Source organism: Serinus canaria, chromosome 5 (genome assembly GCF_022539315.1).
Source record: "Serinus canaria isolate serCan28SL12 chromosome 5, serCan2020, whole genome shotgun sequence".
In the NCBI taxonomy this organism is placed as follows: Eukaryota; Metazoa; Chordata; class Aves; order Passeriformes; family Fringillidae; genus Serinus; species Serinus canaria.
In genome coordinates, this window is record NC_066319.1 from 25294662 (window position 1) to 25317808 (window position 23147).

Genomic DNA, 23147 nt, shown 5'->3' on the forward strand with positions numbered 1-23147 from the left:
CCCTACTCAGCAAAGTGAGCCAAGTCAACACATATGGATTCTAAACTCCAGGACTTCAAACCTCTCACACAGTGTAAGAATCACAAATCAACTCCATTTCTTCTAAGCACAAAAGGATGTGCTTCCAAGCTGATGGGAGAGCTCTTTCTTCTCTTTCAAAATGTAAAGGAAAATTCAGTAAAATGCCAATCAAGTCATAGGATGCAAACCTGTGACGACCCCACCCTCTGACCTGCCTACTCAACAGCAATGCTAAAAGGATTATCTTCAACTCATCTTCAGTTCAATCAAGCATTTGCTTTTAAAACCACATTGCTGCTGCTTTCCAGCACATGATAAATTTGTACCAATAGAGATTCCACTGTTATCCACATGGGACATCATCAGTAGCTTGGATGAAACCAAGCAGATTCTAGCCACAAAGGACCAGAAAATGGGGTGACAGGTAGGAATTTTTACAGTTGTTATTGCTGGTTTTCTTGACTTCTGATGAGAGATACCAGACAACATTATATTCTTCTGAGTTAGAACCACTTCAACACCAGAAACCTATTTGTGGATCCTATTTCAACAGAATTATTTTCTTCTCAAAGAAATCTTAAGCCTTCAGTAAGGAGTCAAGAAGTCACAGCCATTTTTTTGAACAGTTTTAATTTTCTTCATCTCCTCACTTCCCATGAGCAGGATTAAACTGGATGAACAGAATAGGCATGCTGTGGTCCTGTCTCAGACTGCATTCAGCTTAAGTTTAAACCTTACATTCACTGTACCATGATTTTTCAAAAATGCTCCTGCTGTCAAAGCATTGTATGGTTCTTAGCAACCCACCACATAAAAAACTTAATTCTCCACACTTGCTCCAAAAGTATATGCAAAAATAAAAACCACAGAAAATTTCAACAATGTATGAGGGTGGTTGGTTTTTCTTCAGGTCCCAAAGCACTGAGACTGAGAAACCTTGCCTTTAAACTAGATAAAACAATGCCCTCTAGTGTTCTGTGGAGAAATCCAAAAATTGCTGAAAGTCTTCAAAAAATTAATGTACCATCTCAAGTGACAGTCAATGTTTTGAAAGCTTACAGCTCATATGTAGTATCCTTGGAATTTTCTGTGCATCACTGTGCCTGCAGAACTATTTGGGATCTGTTCTCTTCCTCCTCTCCACTGCTGATACTTGCATCATAATTTCAAATACCCTCTGGGGACAGTCTTCCCACCTGGGGCACATGTCAAATCACATCATAAAACCCCTGCACCTTCCCCAAGTACACACAGAATTTGGTACACTGAGTTACTGAGCCATCACACATGAAGGATGGAATTTTTGGCTTGAGGAGCATTCTTACAGAGTTCCAAAGTTTACTAGAACTCTTTAAGGCAGCAGCTGTCCCAAGATATTGATAAAATGCAAACAGAACTATCCAAATTCAAGAAAGACTCAAACAAAGTATTCTCATAGTTTAAAAACACTCCTGCAGAGCTATCAAAATATTTATTTACATCCTGTACACATTACAAAATTCAACTTTGCATCCCACAAAGGACCAGAAGAGATTTTATAACTGAAGGTCTGAAAAGAAAAAGGTAAAGTCATTGAAGAAGACTGCTCTTAAATGGGCAGCTAGGAGTCCTTCAATTTTACCATCCATTGTTCAGAAAGACAACTGCTGGGCTCTCACATCTAGACAGATTAAAACTTCAATGACTTTGATTAAACTTTTAATCACATCAAATACTTTAAAAATAATTAACAACAATTAAAAAATCTTGTAAGACCACTGTGCTTTTGTTATTTTTCATGACACTGATCAGCTGCAGATAGAAACCACATCAAAAGGGAAGAAAAAAAAAACCCAAAAAAGCCAGTTCTGCCCATTTCCTATCTGAAATACAGGGGAAAAGAGATCAAACTGGCTATTTTCTGGCAAACTAAGGAAGGGGACTGGAACACTTAGAAAACTGCCAATACAAAGACAGCATCGGTCACAAATGCCCTAAACCCTATGTGATTATGCAGGCATTTGAGGGGGCAGCAACACCTGACCATCAGGTGAAAGAAGGATACTGTATTATCGTTGGACACAAGGTCTTTTCCAAACTCAATGATTCTTTGATTCTTTTAAGTTGGAATTTGTTTCTTCTATGAACAATTTCAGTCACAAGTGGGCCTATTAACAGTGATTCTCACTGCTGCTGGGACATTCACTGGAGCAAGGTTAATACAGGCCTGGTTTCTCCAGAGGGAAGCTAGCTTGGCCTCATTGATAGGTAAAGATAGAGGCTGAGCTCTTCAGACCTTGTATCACCCTGCAGCTTCCAGGCGAATTTATTCATTAGAACAAAACATCAAAAAAATCTCTTTAAAAAGTTTTGTTCATAAAAGTCAAGTTCTGCAAACAAAAGCCTGCCAAAGTGACTAAGCAAAAATATAAAGAGAACACCCAGTGAGAGCATACACCCAGAGGAAATTCTGGGCTTGACGTGGCACTTGTAATGAACCTTTTAGGGCTCTGTATTTGCAGCCCTTATGTCTGAGGCTGCAATTCAGAATTTGGATGTAGAAGTGGGATCAAATTAGACTTTTTTAAAATTAGGTTTGAGCTAGGAAACTCCACTTCAAAATTTAAATTGCATTCTTCTCAAAAGGCAACCAATACATAGTCTAACTAAACAAGCAGATACTTTTCTCTAATGAGGGGTGGTTACTGCCAAGCATTCTGGCCCACAAAAAGAATTATTTTTGATCTTGTTATACATGTAACCAAATTAAGGGAGAAAAGAAAGCAGTTTAGAGACCATCCAAAAGACAGCTAAGGGAGGATATTCAGGGTTTGTACCACTGCAGTAGGAACTGCTGTTTCTTAGAGGTCTGACACAATACATCCGTGTTACTGAGTGTATGCACAGAACACTACCTTGGAGAAACTGCTTGTATTTTTGTGTTAAAAAAAACCCTCTCAGGATCAGGGAGAGACCACACTGTCACACTGTCATTCTGTTTGCAGGGAATAGTGTAAGAAAAGGACCATTCAAAATCCAAGGTACAAAAAAAGCAATGGAAGGATCTGGGGAAAACAGACATTATCTTGAGAACCCGGTTTCCAGCCTGAGTGAACAAAACAGCTTTTCCAGTTCCTTCAGTTGATTCAGCAGTCCAGTGCCTTTCAGACACATTCTCACCTCCTCTGGGAAGAAGCAGAACAACTTGAAGAAGAATGGAGGAAAATGCTCCAATATCCACCACAGAGAAGTCACACACATACATGCTGTCATATCTTGACAGCATGTATGTTCTGCAGGGCTGGGAGCATTCTACTAGTGCTTTCACTAGGCAAAGATGCCAAGAGTGTCCAAGTGAAACACTAAAACCATATGAACTGAAAGTAGTTTCATCAGTGAAGTATAAATTGAGCTTTTCCATTCTTCACCTTGGCCCTTTTCTTACAAAAGTGCTTTGCTATGAGTCAAGGGCTGGAGCATTCTCTGTAATTTCTTTCTGTGTCACTATCTGCAGGTACCTCAGTCGCATGGGAGGGAGCTGCTCATAAAGGTCAAATCCCAAAGGATTCTCTGCATTCACCAGTCTGTAGTACAGCAGGTGCTTTTTCAAGTTCTGAAAAACAAAACAAAAAGTATCTAATCTTTTCCACCATCTCCAACACAACATAGCAAATCTGCAAATAGTACAATTCCATCATGCCCAAGATATTTAATTACATCATCTGCAATAAAAGAACTACAAAAGGCAAGTTTCTTCCACTAAAATTCACTCTTTTTTTTGCATGAGAATTCCTCTTCTAAACACAACTCCATTGTCTCCTCAACAGCCCCTCACAATGACTTCTTGCCAGAAAACGAAGTGGATTTTTGAGTGTGACCTAATAATTTACCCTGGACACAAATTACAGAGGGCCAAATGACCCAGCTCTGTCCTACAAAGGATAGATTTTGGCAAGCTCCTTAAAAAAAAGAGAAACCTTACATCTGTCCTGTTCTTTTCAGGGGAAGCATCCCAACTAAGAGTTAAGAAAGATCACTGCTAGCCACCTATTCATAACTGTGCTACAATCATCCCTCTAAAATCTCTAGCTATCCAGATATAATGCTGCTTGGACAAGAGGCATGGAAATACATGAGATTCATCTAGGTTCCAACAGACTCAGTGTTTTGAGGTCAATTACTACAAAACTGGTTAAGAGTATTTACCGATATTGCAGGCCAAAATCTTGCTGCTAATCTCCTCTCATTGTCAAATTAGCAACACAATTAAACACAAATTTCAAGGCCAAATAGAAGTCTGTAAGAGTAACATGTATGGAAAACTTAATTCCCAGCAGCACAAGCTGAATTTTACAAATCCTACCTCATCCACCAACAGCCACGTCTTCCGCAGCATGCTTTTCCGAGCAGCATCTGTCTCCTGGGAACAAAACACGTACTTTCCTTAATATGGTGCAGTAACACCTTTGCCCAGGGGCATACAGCACTCCAGGATGACTTGTTCATTATAATGATGAGCAGCTTATTCCAGCAGAAAGTGCTTGAGATGTCTCATCACTTAAATCCTGCCTCTCTGCTCCTTTCCCTGATCTGAATCTCAGCTGACTTCTCAACCTTCAGGTAGAATTGCAGATCAGAGGTGAAGTCTTGTTAGCACAACTGTTCACTGATAGAGGCCTCAAGGCCATAGGAGGGCTTCTGCTTGGTTACTTAAGCAAAGACAAAGAAAAGAGTACTTTGCAGCTTAAGATTGCTAAGGCAGAGGCCAAACCTATTACAAGCTCTCTCTGGCTGATCACCTTCCTTATTCTTTCTGCTTATTCTTCCCCCACACACAGAACACAATTGCTGACCTCAAAGACTCAGGTAGGAATAGCTACCATTAATGCGAGTGCATTAGGAAAAAACGAACAAAAGCTGCTGCCTTGTCTGCGGATCCTCAAACAGCTGACGAGTCCTCAACACATTTGCTTACAATCTTTGTTTTCAAATCCCAAAGGTCAGTGATTCATTGCAAGGCACACTAGACTTACAGGGAGAGCAGACGCAAAACCCAAAGACTGCAGCCCTGAAGCTCTGCTATCCACTACCCACCTGTGTTGTGCTTTCTTGGGAGAAAATAAAACTGTTCACATGAGCCACGGCCACCACGTAGAGAACAGGGCACCAGGTGTGGCGCAGCGCACCAGTGACCAGCGTCCGGAAGTAGAGTCGCAGGAGGTTCAGGTTATCCTCAGGAGGGGAAGTGTAGCGCTCAAGAGGTACAGGAAACTGCAACAAACCCATCCAGAGGCAACATTACAATTTTTGTCAGGGTCTAAGTGGTGAGAGGAAGTTCATGACTAAAGTGCCCTTCCTTCTGCATGCCCTCCTGTAACGCAATGTTACCCCAGCAGCATGATCCCCATTTGGAGCAGAGCTGCTACAGCCCATCCTGACTGATGTGACATGCCTTGACAAAGTCTTGTCAAGACCTCTTCAACTTTATGGAGAGATGTTTTACTGGTCCTATCACTGCAGCTGATTTTTGGCACAGATAAGATGAGCACTTAAAGTAAGAAGACAGTATTATTGACAGCACTGCTAAATTCTATTTCTTGTGCTCTGCTCACTCAAAAGAAACGCAGTCCTACACTTGACAGACCAAGTTTTCTTGCTGTAACTCAGCAGAGCACAACTCCACTATAACTATATGTGGAAAGATGGCTGAGAGGGAAAATGACTATTTGTCTATGCATGGGCAAGGAGAAGTTTCTCACCAAGGTGTGAAAACACTTATTTAAGGGAAAGGTAATTGCTAGCAGAACACAGGGTGTGACCAGCCCTTCTATAAATCAGAAGGTTCTGAATGTTAATCCAAGCAAGGTTTGGGACAGTTTCCAGTGAAGACTGAGCAATTTCACAGCTACTGCCCTCCACATATACACACAAATAAAGGTTGGAGAATCACAGGCAAGAGTGTAGTAACACAGAAATACATAGTGACAGGCAATTACCATAAACCAGGATTACCTGCTGTAATGGCACTCCCAGCGCCCGCAGGATATTTGTGTGCTCCCCAAAAACAGAGAGACGCAGATGAACACTGAAACGCTTCTGCAGAGGTAGAAGAACAAAGACTCCAAAGAGTGGATCTCCAAAGGAGACGCCCTCAAATTGCTCCAGGAGACTTATATAGAGATCATGGAAGGATGCCAAACCAGGGAGAGGAGCATCCAAGTTCAGGGAATCCAGAAGCTTGGGTTGGCAATACACAGAGAGGAGGGCAGCTGTGTAGCAGTGGATTGGTGCTTCTAGAAAGAGGTCACTGCCAGTGAGGAAGACACACATAAGTCGTGCAAGTTTGGCAGCAGTTGGGATGCTCCGCAGGATTTTAGAACGCCAGGTTTCCAGCAACAAGACCCACTGCAGGTTCTGGGTCACGGTGTTGATGAGATCAAGTGGGAGAGAGTTCAGTATGGCCCCACGTGTCTCTGCGTTAGTCACTTTGTTGTAGAGGCTGATAAGTGGAAAGAATGGCCAGTCTGAAGGCAGAATGGGCCCTTTGACCTCAGGAAGCAGCATTGACTGGATGAGGTAATTCTGCCCTTGGTAGGACGCCTGAGAACGTTTAAGGGTGGGCTGCAAGTGGAGAAAGTGGGAGAGGTAGCAGGAACGAATGGAAGGCAGATTCTGGTATGCTTCCCTCAGCAGGGCACCACGAGTAACCTTTGGAAGAAATGCTGCCGCAGAGCCAGGCTGTGCCAGTTTGGCACTGGTGCCCAGATGCAGAATATCAGAGAAGTCAGCTGCTTCTGGCCCACCAGCTTTCCCTTCACTGTAAAGTAAAGACAAACAACAGTTTAGGAAACAAACAAAAAAAAAACCGGAAATGCCAAACAAACAACACATCACATTAATTCATCTCTACAGTCTTCCTGGAACAGGAAGAGTGGTACAGGCAGAGCACTCAACACTTTCTTTATCATTGAGCTATTCTAATACAGAGGGCCTGCAAAGCATCAGCTACCTAGGTATTTAGAGGGAATTCACAGAACTACATTTGGAGTCAGCAACACTGAGGCTGTGCCATGAAAACCCACCACACAATGCCAGTCTAGTGCAGAGCCTGAAATCCCTCATCCAGAGAGGCAGCCTACTTACCAACACAGACATGAGAGTGCTGAGATGAAATACTACATATCGGATAAGGCCTATGCAAACCAGTAAGACAATTCTCAAAACACAAGCTTTGCAGCTGACAGTGGCAAGGTCAGGGAAGCCATATAGACTGACAGAAACTGTGCATGTGGAGAGTATTTATGAAATTCATATGCCACAATCTCAGACCAAAGACTCACCATTTTGTTGGCCCAACAAAAAAACTAAATGACCACCACGCAAACAAATCCACTAACAAATTTTCCTTCTTTCTGAAAAAACACAGTACCTCCTTGCAGCACCTTGGTTCAACCTCCTGCAGGGATACACCAGGGCTAATTTCAAACAGATTGAGATGAACAAAATAAACTGCTATCATCATCTTTGCCCAGATATGAGAGGATTCATATTTGAGATGCTCATGAGTTCTTCCAGTGTAAAGTGGAAGACATGGCATTTGTCAAATCAACAAACTTGATTAATATGGGTTTGAGGAAGATTCATTGAGCTTTTAGGCTATGTCAAATTCTCATTTATTTTCTAGACTCCCTATTCTCAGGATGGAAGATGCTAGGCCTTAGGGAGGATCAGCTCTGTCAGGAATCACACAAGCCATGTCTCTGAGGAAATCAAAAGAAATTGGTCACATTTCTCAACAGCGGTACATCAGAGAAGAATATGCAACCACCGTTGCTTGCCTGATTAGAAGGGTCCATGCCAAAAGAATATGCCAATGAGTAAGCAAAATTCAACTACAGGCCCCGTTAAAGGCCAAAAATTATGACAAAATTTCAGAGCCAACATGTTTTTTCCATTTTCCCTATGTTTTCCCACGTAACAGACTAGAACAAGGAAAAAATGCAAAGCTTACAGAAGAAACTCTGGATTAAAGGCAAGATCCAGTAGGACCTCATGAGCCAGATGCTCACTCCCTGGCAACAGACGGCTCAGCAATGCCATGGCAACACAGTGATGGAGTGAGGCATTCTGGGTGTAATCCGGACAAGTGCCTGCCTGTACAGGAAAGAAAACAACAGATAAGAGCATTTGTCCACAAGACAATCAGCAAGGACAGGAGGGTCAAACAAGACACAGATCTGGCTGCAAAGTGAAAGACTGAGGCAGACTGCAAGAGCTGGCAGCATTCATACCAAGAGCTATTTCTGCTTTCCCTGACTGCCTTAGTCAGATTTCTTTTAGCAACACAGTTCAAAACTTTGTCCTTATTTTATCCCATAGAAAGTCAAAAAAAATAAATCCCCACATCAGTAACTGGCAAGATGTTATTTGCTAATGGGTCATAAAAGTCAGCAGAAGAGTCACCAGACCTAAGTCAGATACAAGAACAGGGACATGAGGACCAGCTGCCAGTGAAGTCAGTTCCTTGGGGAGAGAAATGAAAAAACTGATAAGGATACCATTCTCCGAGCCAACGCTAACACAAAGTACTGCAGGTGATATTCATGGCGCAGGATCCACGCAGATGAGGGAGTCACAGAGGGAGGTCCAGTCTGCCAGCTTTGATGCAGATAATCCTTCAAGCCTCTGAAGCCCAGCAGAGAGCTGTACTATAAAGGAATCACAAGTGGAGACAAATAATATTAAGGCAGTTTGTGTTTGGAGTAAAGCAAAACACAGTCCTATCCAAGGCCTCCCTTACCTCCTCTCTCTTGACAATTCCTGTTGGCTATTCCAAAAGCCATATTTAAAAATAGCCTAATAAATATCTGCTTTTCTTCCTCAGGGCTCACCTGCATCCATCATGGCCAGCCCCATAACAGATAACCAACAGTCACTGCCTACATTTTCCATAGTGTTCTGTAAGGTAGAAATCTGGCCAGTGGCTTGAAATGTTTTTCCCTCATCTGGCCAGGTATTTCCATTAGTAGGCAATCAGCGCTAATTCCACACAAGGTCATACAGGAAGGCTTTGAGAAAGCTTATGCCATGTATTCCATATTTCTAGGGCTCAGACATTTGCTCTTTAGAGTCTGAAACCTTCCATGATTACTCATTCTAAAAATTCAGAACAAACCAAAGTAGGAAGGACCCTCTTCAGTAGCACTCATTCTCTTCTTCAATATTACCCCATTTTTCTTTGTTATATATATGTTTCAACCACGCTTTTCCTCCACTGACACTCAAGTTTTATATTTTGCTTGGCCAAACAACAGCTGCTCAACTCTTCTCAACATTCTTTATAAATACATCTTCTAAGCATCACCTGCTCTGTAATTCCAGCTTCCTGGTGTCAATTGAATATTGGAATTCAAAGACAAGATATTTTTCTGATCCTCATCCCATTTGTTCCTGAAAGTCAGGCTGTTTCTCTCTATAATACTTTAATATTTTTAAAACAAAAATGCACAACAATTTGCTTTTAACAGTCTTTCTAACATCTCTTTTATGCCTGGGAAGGTACAAATACTAACCTCCCTTACAAGTATATCATCATTCATCTAGTATTTACAGTGAAAAGTTTTATTCTCACCTTGCTGGTCAGGCCCTTGTGAATGTGAGTGATGTTATTGATGAGAAATAAGAGGGCAGTGAGGAAGGGGAAAGGTGACTTGGAGCCAACCAGGCTCAAAGGAGGTTTGCCCCCAGTGCAACTCAGAGATGCAATGCTGCTGACAGATTCCGGTGCTGGGGAACAGGTCAGAGGGTTGCACAAAGCAGAACATGGCCTGTGTGAAGAAATAAAGAGAGAGGGGTTAGGTCAAAAGCACTCATAGTGCTGAGGAATTATCTTGTTGAAATGTTGCTATCTATCTGAACTGTACCACACATTGCAGTAAAATGGAAGCCCTGAAGACAGTGAAAGCAAAAAGCCAGTGTCTCAGCTGGTACACCAAGCACTGCTGCCGTGCAAGCTAATGCTAGGGACCTGTCGGGAACTCTTCAGCTAAACTGGTCATGATGAGCAGAAATACTGATACAGTGACGCATCTCTGATGTCAAATACTTGAAAGTGTTGGACCTCTGATTTAAAAGAAATACGTTGTTCCCCACATACATACGCACACCAGGCTAATAAGGCTGCCCACCCACTCAAGACATTTCAATAATAAACTTGCAGGCAACACCAAAAAGCCAGATTACATCTAAAATTGACTTTGAAAAAATGCTGCCCTTTATGTACTAATGAAATGCCTATTTTTAAACTGTATTCAGAAAGAACATAGCTTTAATGTACATGGACATGACATGCAGACCACTTTTGACATGTGTGTTCTCTGCAGGTGAAACTACAAATTCCCACACCAGCAGTGCTTGCAGGGCCCAGAGTAGATACACCATGTCTGTATAGGTAAGCCCACTACAAAGAAGAGTGATCACAAGCAAGCTGCTCAATGGTAATGGGGTAATAGGGCAAACCCTGCCAAAGATCCATATCATTACTCTATGGCAGAAAACTAATTGCTTAAATGCACTGCTCTTTCTACCACTGTATTACATGTAGGAGATGCATAAACACATGCGGGGCTCACAAAGTACCCTGAACTCCTGGACCTAAACTGCCCAGAAACTTCAGACAAAATTGTAAAAATATTAGGGCAGAGATCAGCTGACTCTGTTTTTTTACCAGCCAGTATTAAGAACAGCAAGAATTCTTGTGGATGAACTTTTATAGCCTAACCAAATCCATTGTCTTCAATGGACAGGCAGGAAAGGGTCTAATGAGTATTTTCTTGTGTTGGAAGCTTTAGTGCCAATAGCTTCAGAGCTCAGTTTCAGTCATGAAAGAACATGGACCAAACTGTTTGGTGGCCATTCAAATACCACTTGAAAACAAAAGTTTCAAGTGCCCTTTATATCAGATATTCTCAGAGGCAGATGGATGCCTCTCTGACTGCAAGTCAGGCCTTTTAGACTCCCCACTCAAGAAGAACTCTAGAAGATTAATCACAGCCTAGTAAGGAGGCTCCCTCTACAGCAGAAAGAAAGAGTATCTGCAGTGCTTGACTGTTCCCAGAGCCAGAGCTTATGTTACCCAAATGTCTAGAAGAACAGTTTGGTATCTGTTCTTGCACTGCTCTGCAGGGGTTTTCAAAGCCCTAGTGAAGCTCTGCGGGAGCTTAAAGATTTGAACCTAGTTAAATTCTTTCATATAAGCAGCACCACACAGAGCACATGAACACACACATTCACCTCATCTTGTAAGAGCAACTCAACTAATGCTACTTGCACTATTTTTTTTAGACCAGTGAAACCAAAGAAGAATCAAAACCAGGAGTGCCTAAAATAATTGATATGAAAACCCCAGCTATGTGGCAAAGCAGAGATGCAGCAGCACCAGTAGAAAAGAAGGAGCTGCAAACCTCTGCAGCCATCATACCTTCTTTGTGAGGGGTGAGAGGACAAAGCAGGGTGTAGACACAGCCCTACTGCACTCCAGTTCCCATACCTGGGGCATATTGCACAGGGAAAAGAGAAGAGGAGGGGAGGGCTGTCACACAGTACATAGAAATATATAGAAATGGGGCTCCCTTAGCTTCTGACAACAGCATCTTAGCAGTGGAATGGTTTTACCTGAGCAAGTCCCACATGCTGTCTATGGCTGAATGGCTGAGAAGGGGCTGCAGCACCTCCGATGTCAAACGCTCCAGTTCCTCTAAGCAGTCAACTGGATTGACTGATGGCTGTAAAAGACATGGACAATGACAGGAAAAGAGAGTGAATGACCATAGCACCCAGTGATAGCAAAAAGACAGACTGATTTATTTACTTCCTCTGTGTTTATCTTTTTGCCAGACCCCATCACCTACATAGTGGTACTGCTCTAGGTTAGAGTTGGCCTCACTGCTCATAGTGTGGAAGCTGAGAGCTGGCATCTCAAGGTGTTCTCACACTCAAGTATTAAAGTGCATCCCAGAAATTCTTAATTGGCTGGAAGCAAGATATGGGATCCCTGGAATCAAGATTCCCTAAATGAAAACTTAGCTAGACCCTTCTCTCCCTACCATCTACATGTTTCTACTTAAACTGAAGATGAAACAAAGGTGATCAGAACTACCTTGAGAAATCTGAGTGGCACCACAAGGGTCTCCAAAAAAACAAAACAAATCAGCTGCATAAATTGTGATTGACCTACCCATGAAAGCATGACTGTGGATGAACACTGCACAGAGGAGGAACTGTGGCTTTTAAAAAATCATCCAAATTCTTCAGACCCTAGTAAGCAATACTCCAGGTTGAAGGAACATGCTGGCAAATTTTAACACTTTTTAATCTTCATTAGAATCCTGCTTTGGGATACAGAAATACTCATTTTCATTACATAAAATCTGATTTTTACCCCAGGTGAAATCCGCCTCCAGAAATCAGTAAAACCTTTGTGAAGATGTTAACCTTTGTTTTTAATAGTCTAACAAAAATATTCCAAGAAGGTCCCAGCATACACTAATCTAATTACTATACAAGTTGATTTTTTTGCACTAATCTATTCCAACATGCTATGTACATTTTCTTTTTTTTTAATCAGCTAACTACAGATAGATGACTGAACTTCTCTTGAAGTGGAATTCAAAAACCCAGCACAATTCAATGACTGAAGAAATTGTTTGATCAGTCACTCTTCTGGGATATCTGTAAAGGTTAAAAAGGAGCATTTCACTCTTGGTTGTCCTGGTTCTCAGGACACAATCACAGTCTGTAAAAGGTATACCAACCTTCAGGGCCCTGGAGACATCTTAGAGACACCAGCAGTTTCCACCTCAGCCACAACTAATAAACTCGGTTGCTTTTGGCAAGTTTCAGAGGAGTTGCACAAGTGTGAATAACTACAGCCATTAAATTACCCCCACACCTTCAACACAGCTCTCCCAAGTTGGAACTCCAGTATATCAGTTGGGCAGTAAAGAGGAAAATTGCATTTATCTTTAGAACATGAATCTTGAAGGTAGCTAAAGTGTAAGACATTATTCTTCAACAGCATCACACTGACATGTCACCTTCAGAACACTCACTTTAAAAGATGATCAAATACTACAACCGTGTGTTACAGAATTTGACCTTGAAAGTCAGTGGTGCAACAAATAAATTTATCTTTATTATTTCCTATCCAAAGTTCATACAGCACAACCCTTACAGCTCAATCTTCCACTCAGATGATTGCAGTGTAGGTGTCCACATGTAAGCCCTCAGACCAAAGGAAATGCAAAAACACATGACTTGATTTATCCCACTAGGAAAAATGGCTACCAAATAAAATTACATTGTATTTGCTTCACGCTTTGGAGCTCTGTAGTAAATCAGAACAATCACAGCACTACCACATACCTTGATTGAGACCCTGATCCCAAAGGATGAAAGGTCAAAAAAGGAAGACAGATATTTGGCACTGCTAACATATAGGACTAGCAGACTTAAGTGACTCAGAATGTCATGCAGCCCAGATATGAGCTATGGTTACAAAATCAGTGCTCAGCCTGATGCCTTAATACCCCTCTTTTTCAGCACTGCCTGTAAGTTCCAGTTTTCAGAGGTAATATACAAGGTGATGCTGGTGAGATGAGAAGATAGCCTGTATTTTCAGGCCTTACCTGTTGGCTGTAAGCACTGTAATAAACTCCCAAAAAGATCACACAAGTCGTGGTTAGAGGCTGGAGAGTTTGCCAAGTTTCTGTCTGGGATAGCTGCTGAAGGATTTTTTTCAGACTTGTCTCAAGGAAGGGCTGCAAGCCTGACACTTGACTCCATGCTACTGGAGGAGGTGGGATCGGTTCACTATCTTCCGAGTTATTGCTGAAACCCAGTGGAAGAATGACAAAGGATAGCAAATAAACATCAAACAACTGTCTCTCTAAAGCATCATTTTTAATAGAAAGATGTAGTCTAGAAAATTATATCCAATAAAACAACTAGGGAAAAAGGCCTTGCATAGTCCCACAACCCAAACCAAATAATTTAGGAAGAAAGGATAAATGGAGAATGTACTTTAAAAAGCTGAAGTTTCTTCTCCTGCACTACTCTGCCCCTGAGCTATGCTCTAGCTTTACCAGCAATGCTACCTCAGTACTAAGCTTTAGTTAAAGAGTTTCTTGCTTTCCACCAGAAAAAGTACCTGTGTTTGAAACAGATCCTACTGCTTTGATGTCTACCAAAACCAACCACCTCTTAATCCTGACTTATCTTTGTTTCTGCAGAGAGGTTCTTTCCTCCAAACCTCAAGACATTTACTTTCTTTACTACCAAAAGTAGTTCCAAGCAGCTCAGTAGTTCCTTTCAGCAGGTCATTTGGCTAACATCGCCCCTTATGCCCCCTAGCTTAATGTATATTTTGACTCCTGCCTCGGGCCATGCTAGCAGGTATTGCTGTCAGACCAGACACTACTTCTGATCTTGTGTCAGAGGGAATATACCCCACCATGCAGGGGCTCACATGTGGGACAGTAAACAACTGAAAATGAGGGGGGGAAAAAAGGTGACAGCCAGGTCTCCAAAACAAAGAAAGGGAAGATGGGACACCAAGTATTGAGATGCAGAGAATGGTGACTTAAGAGAGCCTACCTGCTCAACTTGGCCTGCAGGTCTGCTGTGTATCCTGCTGTTTGTGTCACATGTGTCAACAGAGTAACCACTGCCGCAGCTCGCTGCACAGACAACTCAACCACAGGGCTCTTCCCAGGGAGCAACTCAGGCAGGGACTGCAGTATCCTCACCAGCACAGGGTAGAGATCACTGTAGTATGAATTACAGAATGGATATGATTGGAAAGGGCCCCTGGAAATCATTTGTACTTCAATCTGCTGTTCAAGACAGCCAGCAAGACCAAGACTGCACAGGGATATATCCAGGCAGATTTTGAATATCCCCAAGAATGAAGACTTCAGTACCTTGCTGTGCAGTAATGCTCCAGTGTTTGATCACCTTTGCAGTAAAGTTAGTAAAGGTTACAGTAAAAACACTTCAGCGGAATTTCCTGTATTTCCATTTGTGCCCATTGTCTCTTCAGTTTCCACTGGAAGAATCTGGCTTTACCTTCTTTACACTCTCAAAAAATTTATTGATAAAGATTGCTAAAATTTGATTATGAGAACCATCACCACCACCACAATAACAAAAATATCTGACACAGAAAAAAGATGACAAAGGAAGACTATTGCTATTCCAATTTCATCTGAATGGGACCTACGTAATGCACTCTGATTATCTCTTGAAAAATCTGCCTCCATGCACTCTGATTATCTCTTGAAAAAACTACTTTGATTTTATTCTTGCTGGGAAATAGTTCTCAGAGTCTCAGCCACACTCATAATCCTGCAATGCTAAGGAATCTTCTGCTGTTTCTTTCCTCAACATTATCTACACTGCTAAAATAGTATATACAGTTTTTACTCTTTTTAAATCATGTATCAGATTGTGCCAAAGAACACAAAATGCTGCTGTGGATGAGAATCTCCCTCCTGAAACTCAATACTGGCCTCCCTTTTACTCCACTTTAGAGCAACTCTACAGCCATCTCTCTTCTTCCAATTCAATGCAATTACAGGAAGCAGATTTAATGCTTGAGGCAGGTCAGAGCTACACCAGGTGCAGACCTTGGCAGTCAAGCACATGAACTTGTCCCGACCTGGAAGTCGATGCATCATGCAGTTTGTCTGCACCAGTCTGGCCCACTCAGTGTGGTGACTGCTGCCCACAGACTGCCCCTAGGTCAAACACATTCAGTCCTGGGTGTGCCACAAACCACGTGTTTTGATGTCATACAAGCACAGATTATTCATCCCTTCAAGGGGAAAAAGATGCAGCCCTAAAAAGCAACAGTGGCCTCCCGCTGCAAAGCAGAAACAACAAAATAGCAGAGCCTAAACACAGGAGATAGTGAACAACCAGAAGAAGGCAATACACAGCATGAATGCCCTTAGAAACTGAGTTCTATTGCAGGAGGCAGGAGAAAGAGAGGTGAGACACCCTGAAGGGAATAGAGGCTGAGCCTGGAGATGCCTCTCCCTGCCCCTTTGAACAGGGGTCCGTTGCCTCTGTCGCGCTCTCCACCCGGAGGTCTCCAGCCCGGAGCTGTACCTGTAGAGGTCGCAGGCCTGCCCGTAGCCGGCAGCCACCGCCCACAGCCGGAAGGCTTCCGTGCTCAGCCGCGTGGCTTCCTCCCTCGGCAGGGGCACATCCAGAGGCTCTTCAGCGATAAAGCGACTTAACCGGCTCTTCATTTCGAATTTGTTAAGCTGTGAAACAAGTGAAGGAAAAAGAAAAGGACTAAGAACAAAAAAGACAAAGGGATAAGGGGCATCAGCTGCATGCAATCATTACCTCATTGTTCTGACACACACATAGAGCTGCAGATTTCAATTCAGCTCATTCTCAGCTCTTCTTGCACTGCTCAAATCTGCTTTTATTTTGTGCAATCTTAAGGAGCAGACTACAAAGGATAACTAAATGTTCAATGGCTATCGAGAGAGAACTATTCCTGGAAGAAGTGCCTAGGAGTACCTAATCCATTCCTAACACAAACCAACTACACTTAAATAATTTCTGATGGAGGTTTGTCTGCCCCACACACACTCCTCTTTTGGATGCTCTCTACAGCATTTAACTGATTTTTTTTTAACAAATATATAATTATCCTTCCTTAAATAGTCATAAATACAACTCTCTTAGTCAAGCTTACATGTAAAGATATACTTTGTGAAAAAAGATGTCTACAAAAGTACTGAACCGATACTGACATTCTTTTGGGGAGGTCACACTAGATGGGTTTCAGAGGTTCTACAACCTAAGTCTTTCTATAATTCAGTGTTTATTTTATGCAAAGGGTATCTCCTGCCTATTATTTTCATAAGGTTATAGAATTTTGATGCCTTGGAAATGTTCTGAGGTTATTTTGGTATTAAATTAAGCATGACATGACTCATTTGCAGTTCTCTAGAAATAATTTTTATCCTCCCCTACATCTGGGTATTTTTACTTAACCATAAAAAAGAGCTTCTCTTTCCTTCTCCCACACATACAAAAGCTTCTATGTGCTCTGTCTAAACAAATGAGGCAACAATGTCTTTTTCATAGCACAAGGACATATTATAGGTAATTTAAATTTCAAATGCTTTAGAGACATCTTGTACGGAAATCAATGCACACCAGCAAGAAAGCAAAAGAGCTGATGAGTCAAAACTATAAATTCTGACACCTCTTCTACAGAAGAGAGGACAAAGTCAAATTTACTTCCAGGAGGAAGATGGAAGAATTTTATTGTTAGCTAAAATAAATTCCTATATTGATGGTTTTGATTTACTTTTTTATTATTTTCCACTCCCACGTTTAATTGCATGCAACAGAACATGAGAGTGTAACAGCAGCAAAGCCTGAGTGTCAGGAACCTTCTAAGCAATTTTTCCATGCCTTGAAATACCTGGAGTACATAAAGCCCAAAGTAGAAAAATATCTGAGTTTTACTCTGTTATGTTCCTAGTACAATGACTTAAAGTCTTTAAACATCCCACTATCCATCACTGTTCTCTATAATTTACAGCACAGACTGGTGTCCTGGTGACATAACATTTTCCTGGGTAGCAATTTATTAGGTGCTGTTAACAACAGTGAACCAAAAAGCCTAAGAAGTGCTCTTTGCACTGTAATGGGTGCTGCTCTTGGTAGATTTCATGCATTTATAGCACCAGCATGACAATCTATATGAGGGAATGCAATTACCTCTGAAGTGGAAAACTTGTCCAGAAGTTAAGAGGAGTTGAAAACACTGATGAATTATCACAGAGTTATTAAGACAAATTAATGGCAGAAAAGTTCAACCAGGGTTGTAACACAAGGACAGTGATTAAGACTCTGGTTTATACAGTCTTATGCTGCCTATCACTGAAACATGGGAGTGTACAGAGCATCACACATCAATGCATGCTCTAAACATCTGTTCCTGGTCAGTATCACCTTGCTGGGCTCTGTGACTTTCACATGAGTGCATTACACAAGCCATAAAAATGCAGAGTAAAACTCGAGCCAACTCATCTACCATTGTGCAGGAGAAGCATCATTATTATGATTCTGTCAACAATTCCTTCAAAACATACTAATGCACCTTCCTCACTTCAGCTCACAGTCACCTCCAGTTAGCTTTCTGTCTTTATTTCTTCAGCTTCAGCTCACAGTCACCTCCAGTTAGCTTTCTGTCTTTATTTAGGCAGTAAGGCATAGACAACCAAGGCCTGTGCAATCAGAAAAGCTCTTGCAGAAACCACTCACCAGCCTGGCTGTTGCATTTCGGCCTCCAGATGCCAAGACCCTGATGAACTTCATAGCACTGGCACAAGCAACTCCGTGGAGACTGGTAAGTAAAATCCCTGGTTCAGCCACTTTGGGATCCCACTGAGTAGGGAGAAATTCCCTGACAATAGTCTCAATCAATCGAGGACAGTCAAGCAGCTGCAGAGAAATAGCAGGGAGCACAAATAACTAAAGGTGTGCAGTCATGCAGACATGCAGAAGACATGTAAAACAGACAGGTTTGTCTGATCTCCTTGCCATAACTTTACCTGATCTTTCTTCCCTTTCCAAACCTTTCTCTATCATTCACAAGCTCCTATACAATGGGAGTTTTACCTGGCTGCATGCTTCAGAGGAATGCCTTGCAATATGGGTGAGGATGTGCAGTATATCCAGAACTACTGATGGAACAGGTCGCACCACCTCTAGGATGTACCTCAGCCGGTGCTGGATCCTTGTCTTCAAAAGTCCCTGAAAGGTGTTTAAAAAAAAAGAAACAAAAAATCTGTAAGGGTCTAAACAAGTGCTCTCTGTACTTCAATTGCTGGAAGCCAAAAGGAGATTACATCCTCTTCAGAGACTGTTTTAAAATTAGCAGTCATGAAACAAGTTTCTGTGTATTTGCAAGTATGCTGGCAAATGAGCAAGAGTTATCTAACAGAGCAGAAACAACTTCAGTTCTGCTCTGAATCAAACCACTGGAGGGGTTTGGATACTTGTGTTTCCAGAGTATAAAACTCTAAGTGACAGGGAAATAACCTTCCCTATAAAAGAAAAAGGTTCTTGTGGTCCTTGAATAATTTTGGCTAGACACCACCTCCAGCTAATGCAGCACTCTGAGAGTACCTGTCACATCAGAAAAGTTGACAGAAACAGAGAACAGACACAAATTCCTATTCTGCAGTATGAAAAGAGATTTTTATGACCAGTGGCGGCGCCAGGAAACAAATGACCAATTTACATTTTTTAAACAGTGCCACACACCTAGCAGAACACATCTGAAATCATGAAGCCTCTAAACAAGACCAAATGCCCAAGTACAGTAATTCATGCACCCAATGATGCTTTTAGACCAAGTACTGTTCAAACACAAGCTCAAGGATTAAGTGATGTAATCAAAGTTTTAATGATTGCAGCAGGCAAGAGGAGTGCATTGGCTCCACCAAGGCTGAGTTTGAGATAATAAAGTTTGCTATTTTTACATCTCCTATGAAAAATACAGGATTAGGTTTAAAATGTGGGAGGAATTCATTCTGAACACTGTAAAAATCTTAATCTGAGAAATGCAAACATGACATTTGGGGAAATGGTAAATAGCCACCTTATGTCAAATAAAAAAAGAGTATCACTGTTCAAATCTACTAGTTCTGAACTATCTGTAATATTCTAGTTTAACTTCTAAAAAGAGCATATAGACATTTTAATAATGGCTGGAACCTTTTCATTTTTAATTCAAGTAAGTGAGCCTGAAAGTCATGTCTGTATGCAGTCTTTCAGGACATCTTATCAGGTCATCAGTGTGTTTGTTGCTGAATTCCCTTGAGGAAGTTAAGCGATATTAATAATACTGAAATCACACAAGTCAACTCTCAACATTTTTGGAGACCAATAAAATTATCCTCCTGGTAATACATGACAGAAACACAACCACCAACAGCCAGGAAAGAGTTCTAATTCTTGTTCAGAATGTTCTTGTCCAGCATACGAAGGAGGGTGGATGTTTCAACAGCACATACAGCACTGTGCTGAGCCTATTTCCATAAAAAGATTCTGGGTCTAACTCTTAAAAGCACTCTAAAGGTGCTTACCTTTACAACATCATATCGGGCCACATCTGGGTCTGGCTTGTTTTCATCCTTTAATGTTTTATTTTGAGATTTCTCTGTTCCATTTAACTCTTCCTCTTCCTCCTCTTCTTCCTCCTCACTGTTAGGGACAAAGGGGAATGCAGCCATCCCTTGGTACCATGAGAAAGTCCAATCGAGATATTTCTATAAGGGGTGTTAAAGCACACAGAATAAAATTCTCATAAAGAAAGACAAAAAGACAAAGACAAAAACTTTTTGGGGATGCTTTTGCATATGGAATGCTTTATTGACTCCTATATAATCCCAAGAAAATGTGAAGAAAATAAACATATACAAGTAGAATTCAATACTTTTTCAGGGAAATTATTTTGGCCTTACACACACATAGACTTGGAAAAACCCTGAAAAAGGGTGTGAATTAAATATACTATACAGCTAACAGAAATGTAGTTTAACTGGGAAAAAATAGTATTATAAATAAGTAAATAAATAAATAAAACAATTTTCAAGGCCCTAGGCATTAAACAAAAATTTGGTTATTTACTGGCTTCCTATTTTTGGACCTGTGTGGAACTTAGGTCACAAATAACACAGAAAGATCAAGCAAAAATTGAGATGATTAAGACTGCTTGGTCTATTTGTTCATGTTTGCTTCACTTTTGTTTGAACATCCCTCAGCTTAAGCAATTAGAAAAACCTCTTTTTTTGTTCACAGCTGATGACAGTGCCAGGTACTCTCAAGTTCTAGGGTAACAGCTCAACTAGGGTAATAGCTCCAATTCTTCAGAGAGGGGATTGCTCACATAACAGACCTACTTCCCCCAAAATGTTTTAGAATATGAAAGACAGCCAAATGAAACACTTGCACTGCTTAATAACTGCTATCATTTTCTATTTCCCGCACCCACAATCAGAAACAAACACCACATTAAGCAGAAAAGAAGTGGTAGACTTCAACTGCCAAGTACCAAGGAAGCACAAGCTATTATCAGACACTAAAAAATCCTCCAGTGTAATATGAACTAAAGACAGTGAGTGAATGGTGTGGACAGAAGAGGCCTGACTTGAGGGGATAAAACCATGAGTCCATCTGGAATACAGAGTTTGGGACTATAGTCCTCCTTCCACTAAGAGAAGGAAAAGCATTAAGACGAGGTAGCTGGGTCATCGAAGGAAACAAAAGGAAAGTTGCTTCCTTCCCATAGCCATTGAAGTTATAAACAAAACCTTCAGACAGCATTATTTTTATGTGTGCTGATCTTCTGTGTTTATAGTGGATAAATCCTATTTGTCTTACAAATCCTGGAGCAGGCCAGGCTTCCAACCCTTTCCCTTTCTCAGAGACCTTTGGAAATTCAGCAACAAGAGACTCTAGGAAGGACTCTTTGGGTTAGAAAATATACTGACACAGCATTCACAGTGCTGCTTCTGGCAGCAAGAGTCAGCAATCCCCACTTACACAAGACATCTCACCATAAGCTTTGATCTGAAAAATCAGAGCACTGCAGACACTTCTAAACTAGAGGGGAGAAAAAGTACATCAAGATTCATAGTACTAACTACAAACGATGGGTGGGCAGGACTCATCCAGCAGAACTCCACTGGGCTCATAGATAGAAAGTAGCAAAATATGGAGAAAGCTACCTACTCCTTCATTACTCTTGCCTCCCACTGGGGACAGTTCCACAGGCCTGGCAGAAGTTGCAGGGTACTTCTACCCCATCTCTTCTATCACCAGCCCCTTTGCAGTGAAACAGAAAAGCAGCTCTCAAGGAAGGTACTTGGAAGACAGTCTATATCAGACTGCTTCTGTCCAACCAGGAGTACATCTTAATCTGGCTGCTCTAGGCTGTCTAGTAGCCCTGAAAATCTACTAGAAGTCAACTTTCTAAGAGGTGAAAAAGCAACAGTGAGAAAATAAACACATAAGCAGGCAAAATTAGGTACGTATCAGTGTTACAAAAACATGCGGGAACAGCAGAAAATGGACAATGAGAGAAAAAGAAAACAGCATTATTATGAAGCATAAAGGAAAGCATGGAGAATATTTCTTCTGTTAAGAAGCAGAAAAACTATGAAATAAGAAAACAACCTAAGAGAATATACTAAAAAAAATTAATTCTACATATACATTAGTAAGTGGCCTGATCTAGATTGCAGATATTAAAAAAAAAAAAAAAACAAAAAAACCTCAGCAGCATGCACTGAATTTAATCATAGGGCAGAGCTAATTCAAACAATGGGAAAAAAAGATACCTGAATCTCTCAAACTGGGATAACACACTCCATCGTCTGCCTCAAAGCACAGCAATGACACTCTACTCACCATTAAGCTAATGTGTCCAGTAAACCTTTGTTCAAGCTACTTACCATGTCTTCTCATTCTGATCCCTGTAAACAGCTCAGCATGAAATCAAACCCAGGCTCTGAGTGATGATCTTACCTCATCATCAAGTGACACCAGCAAAGCCCGGAGAGCACCAACAGATGCTGCCATGACATTTTCCACTGCATCATCCAGCGAGAAGCGCAGCAAGAAGAGAAAGCCAGCATCAAGGAGCAGACGCAGAACGCTGCCCTTCAACGAGGAAGCAAACTCTCCAGCCCTGGCCTGGAAAGTGCCAGACAGAGCCAGGGTTAAGGCTGTGCCATCTCAGCTGGATACATATCTGGGTTGTCACATCTCAACATTTGACATCTTTGCCTCTTTCCACTTCTACTGTAAAGCCGCTAAACTGTGTGGAGGTTATTCTTCCTGTATTTTATCCTCCATTCATTCTACAGAAGAACACAAATGCAGTTCCTTAGTGCAAGAAACCCTTCTTTCTAAAGTTTGCATTCATCTTTTGACTTCATCCTGTTTTGCCCCATCACCCTTCTCAAAACTACCAGGTTTCTTCTTCTTTGTTCCACTGCCATTAGAGGGAATGTTAGCACTTCCCCCAAAAGTTAGGTAGAAATGCGCAC

The 23147-nt window shown here is 41.4% G+C and overlaps 1 protein-coding gene across 3 annotated transcripts in view; it reads right to left on the reverse strand.

The window, feature by feature from the left end:
• Positions 1–632: 632 nt before the first annotated feature.
• Positions 633–23147, reverse strand: part of RPAP1 (RNA polymerase II associated protein 1) — a 39335-nt gene continuing 16820 nt past the window's right edge. For all 3 annotated transcript variants that reach the window (XM_050975003.1, XM_009102060.4, XM_050975002.1), the window contains 15 exons: positions 22624–22791; positions 20181–20363; positions 18709–18843; positions 18352–18531; positions 16168–16325; positions 14653–14823; positions 13686–13887; positions 11674–11783; positions 9632–9827; positions 8559–8708; positions 8012–8154; positions 6013–6817; positions 5095–5271; positions 4364–4420; positions 633–3613 (listed from right to left, as the gene is read on the reverse strand). In XM_050975003.1, the coding sequence (XP_050830960.1) occupies positions 3458–3613; positions 4364–4420; positions 5095–5271; positions 6013–6817; positions 8012–8154; positions 8559–8708; positions 9632–9827; positions 11674–11783; positions 13686–13887; positions 14653–14823; positions 16168–16325; positions 18352–18531; positions 18709–18843; positions 20181–20363; positions 22624–22791 (2991 nt within the window). In that variant the 3' untranslated portion in view covers positions 633–3457. The remainder of the gene's footprint in view (positions 3614–4363; positions 4421–5094; positions 5272–6012; positions 6818–8011; positions 8155–8558; positions 8709–9631; positions 9828–11673; positions 11784–13685; positions 13888–14652; positions 14824–16167; positions 16326–18351; positions 18532–18708; positions 18844–20180; positions 20364–22623; positions 22792–23147) is intronic.